The following is a 2,824-nucleotide window of genomic DNA, read 5'->3' on the forward strand; positions in this document are numbered from 1 at the left end:
TTTAATAGGTTTGTGTGCTGCCCCTACAGCGGTCTGAACCACTCGGATCCGGGGGTGATTATTTGTGGCTCGAGGGTCTCCGGAACCGGGGGCTAGGGGCCACACTTGAATGAAGAAGGGGGGTATTTACAGGGGAGAGATAGTTTGTGACGCCACCCGTGGTGTATGGTAATTGGGAATACCGCCGCTGCCGTTGGGAGTACCCGGGATGATGGAGTGGGGCAGCAAGGTGTTGTGGCCCTCCACGGGTAGGGGTAGGCCCCGGGACTCGGTGGGATGCCGTGGGATGCAGGGGTCACTCAGGTACTCACTCAGTCAATAAGCAGACGCTGACAACCGGGTAAACCACATCTCGGGGTATCGCTGCCGCTGGAGGGGAGCACATCCGGGTCCCATTCCCTATGGTGTTGCCTGGTGATCCGTGACCTGCCTCCTGGCACTAAGTTTAACTTCAACGTGGTGGCCCAGTAGTCTGAAACTTACCGGGTCCCGCTGCCCACTGTGGCTAAGTGTGGGAGCTTGCTCTCAGGGCTCACGCTTGGGATTTTCTGGGCCATTTTGGTTGGAAGGCCCTATCCCCCTCGTTGCGCTAGTGCCCCGATTCTGGAGCGGGTAGGAACAGATCATAAATACTCCGTTCTCCTCAGGTTAATTGCCGGGTTGCCTGAAGCTTCTCCCTGACCTAGGGTCCGTGTACCACACCGTGCCTTCGGTCCCGGACCGGTGAAAGTGCCAGGCTGCTGACCGTCCTCCGGTGCAGGCACCTAACCGCAATCCCCTGCGACCAGGGGTCTGACTCCTCTAGGTTCAGACCACCGTCTGCAACCTAGACAGCTTCTCTTGGGAGCCACCACTCCCAACCTCCTCTGAGCTCCTCACAGCTCGAGGGCTACTTCCCAACTCTCCACTCACTGACAGACTAACTACACTCCTCACTTCCCCTCCCTGATCCCCCAGGTGGGCGACTCTATTCCACTCAAGCCGTCCACTGGTGTGACTGGGGGGGGGGGGGGCAGGGTGTATCTAGGATTTGATTTTCTGTTGGGGGCAACACCATAAGATAGGGACCCAGAACCATGAGGGAGGTGGAATACTGCACGGAAGGGCAGCTTGTGCAGTACCCTGTGACGACCTGCTAGTCCAGGGGTGTCACATTTGCATAGAGTTGAATTTATAGGTATGTGATCAGGGCTTGCTAAGGATTATAGAGTCATCCACTGACAAACCAAAATTCAAAATGGCAGATGCAACCATAAAAAAAACTTTTATCTGTTATTATTATTGCATGTTTACAACAAATTTACTGGAGACATTTTGAAACAAACATAAAGACGTTTTCCATCAGTAAATTCTTATATAAAAGTCTCTTAATTTCCTGATTTCTCAGTCCATAGATGATGGGATTAGCTAATGGAGTAAAGACCGCATAGGTGAGACCCACCACCCGGTCATAGTCTACTGAATAACTTTTCGTTACACGTATGTACATAAAACTAACGCTGCCATAAAACAGGATGACCACAATAAGGTGCGCTCTGCAGGTGGAGAAGGCTTTCTGGCGCCCATCTTTCGACTTAATTCTTAAAATAATGTGTATTATCCGGATGTAGGAAAAAAGAACAAAAGCAATTAACGGGAGGACAAAGGCACTGACGATGAATTCCACCATTATATATAACCTAGTATCTGTACAGGCCAACGAGATCAACGGGGGGAAGTCGCAGAAAACATTCTCAATACGGTTTGGGCCACAAAACGGAAGGATAGAAATAAAGATAATTTCAATGACTGGAGTTAAAATCCCTCCAATGAAACAGGTAAGGATCAAATTGAAATTTAGTCCGGTAGTCATAATAGACGGGTATCTTAATGGCTTACAGATGGCCAAATATCGGTCGTACGCCATTACTGTGAGGGTATAACACTCAGCTGCTCCGAGAGCGTGTAGGAAATAAGCCTGGACAAGGCATCCATCCAAGGAGATCTTCTTCTCGTCATCCAAGAGATCGGCCAACATTTTTGGAATTGTGACAGCCGTATAGATAATTTCCAAACAGGATAAAGCTGCAATGAAGAAGTACATGGGGAAGTGTAGAGCGGACTCTCTGCAGATCACAAGGAATATCACAGCATTGCCGGAAATGATGAACAGGTAGATTACAAGAAGGAGGGCAAAAAGAAGAACATGGAAGCGTTGGAGATTGGGAAATCCGTGCAAAATAATGTCATAAACTCTGCTGTTATTAGAGATTCTTTTCATCTCTTTTTCAACCTTTAATAGAAATGTATCAAATAAATACAAAATATATATAAATCCATATAAAAAAAAAAAAGAAAACCCCAAAACATTAAATTGTGGAGGAGAATGTTATAAAATACCAAAAGAATTCATACTCAACGCACCGGTCCCCCGCCCCTCTGGTTCCAATGCTTTGTGTTTCTCAGCCAGCCTACACGTCCTGCATCAGCAATGACGTCCTGATGTGGACTTATGACACCTAAAGCATAAAAGCAAGGATCCGTGTGTAAGTTAAGTACCTTGGTGTAGTTTTTTGACCTGAAACACAGTATAAAGTCCAGGGTTTCCAAGGAACTTATTGTGTTTTCTTGCCCTTCTCCAAGATGGAGTCTGTTGCCTCGACTTGCCCTTCAACTTCCTGTCTGCCCTGCTTATAAGTCCTGTTTCGGGATTTATTAATTGCGTGAGTATTTTGTGCTGCTGGTTCCTGAATCTCTCCTGGCTTGCTGCTGGATTTCTTGTTGCTGCTTGTTAGTTCTGTGCTCCACTTCATTACTGCTCAGCTACGGTGCATTACCCTGATCC

At 47.6% G+C, this 2,824-nt stretch overlaps 1 protein-coding gene across 1 annotated transcript; it reads right to left on the bottom strand.

The window, feature by feature from the left end:
- Positions 1-1,300: 1,300 nt before the first annotated feature.
- On the bottom strand, positions 1,301-2,260 carry LOC142255873 (olfactory receptor 6N1-like). The gene has a single exon (XM_075327321.1). It carries the CDS (start codon positions 2,258-2,260, stop codon positions 1,301-1,303), a length of 960 nt encoding a protein of 319 aa, XP_075183436.1.
- Between the last annotated feature and the right edge of the window lie 564 nt (positions 2,261-2,824).

The sequence above is a fragment of the Anomaloglossus baeobatrachus genome, chromosome 11 (assembly GCF_048569485.1).
Source record: "Anomaloglossus baeobatrachus isolate aAnoBae1 chromosome 11, aAnoBae1.hap1, whole genome shotgun sequence".
NCBI classification, from domain to species: Eukaryota; Metazoa; Chordata; class Amphibia; order Anura; family Aromobatidae; genus Anomaloglossus; species Anomaloglossus baeobatrachus.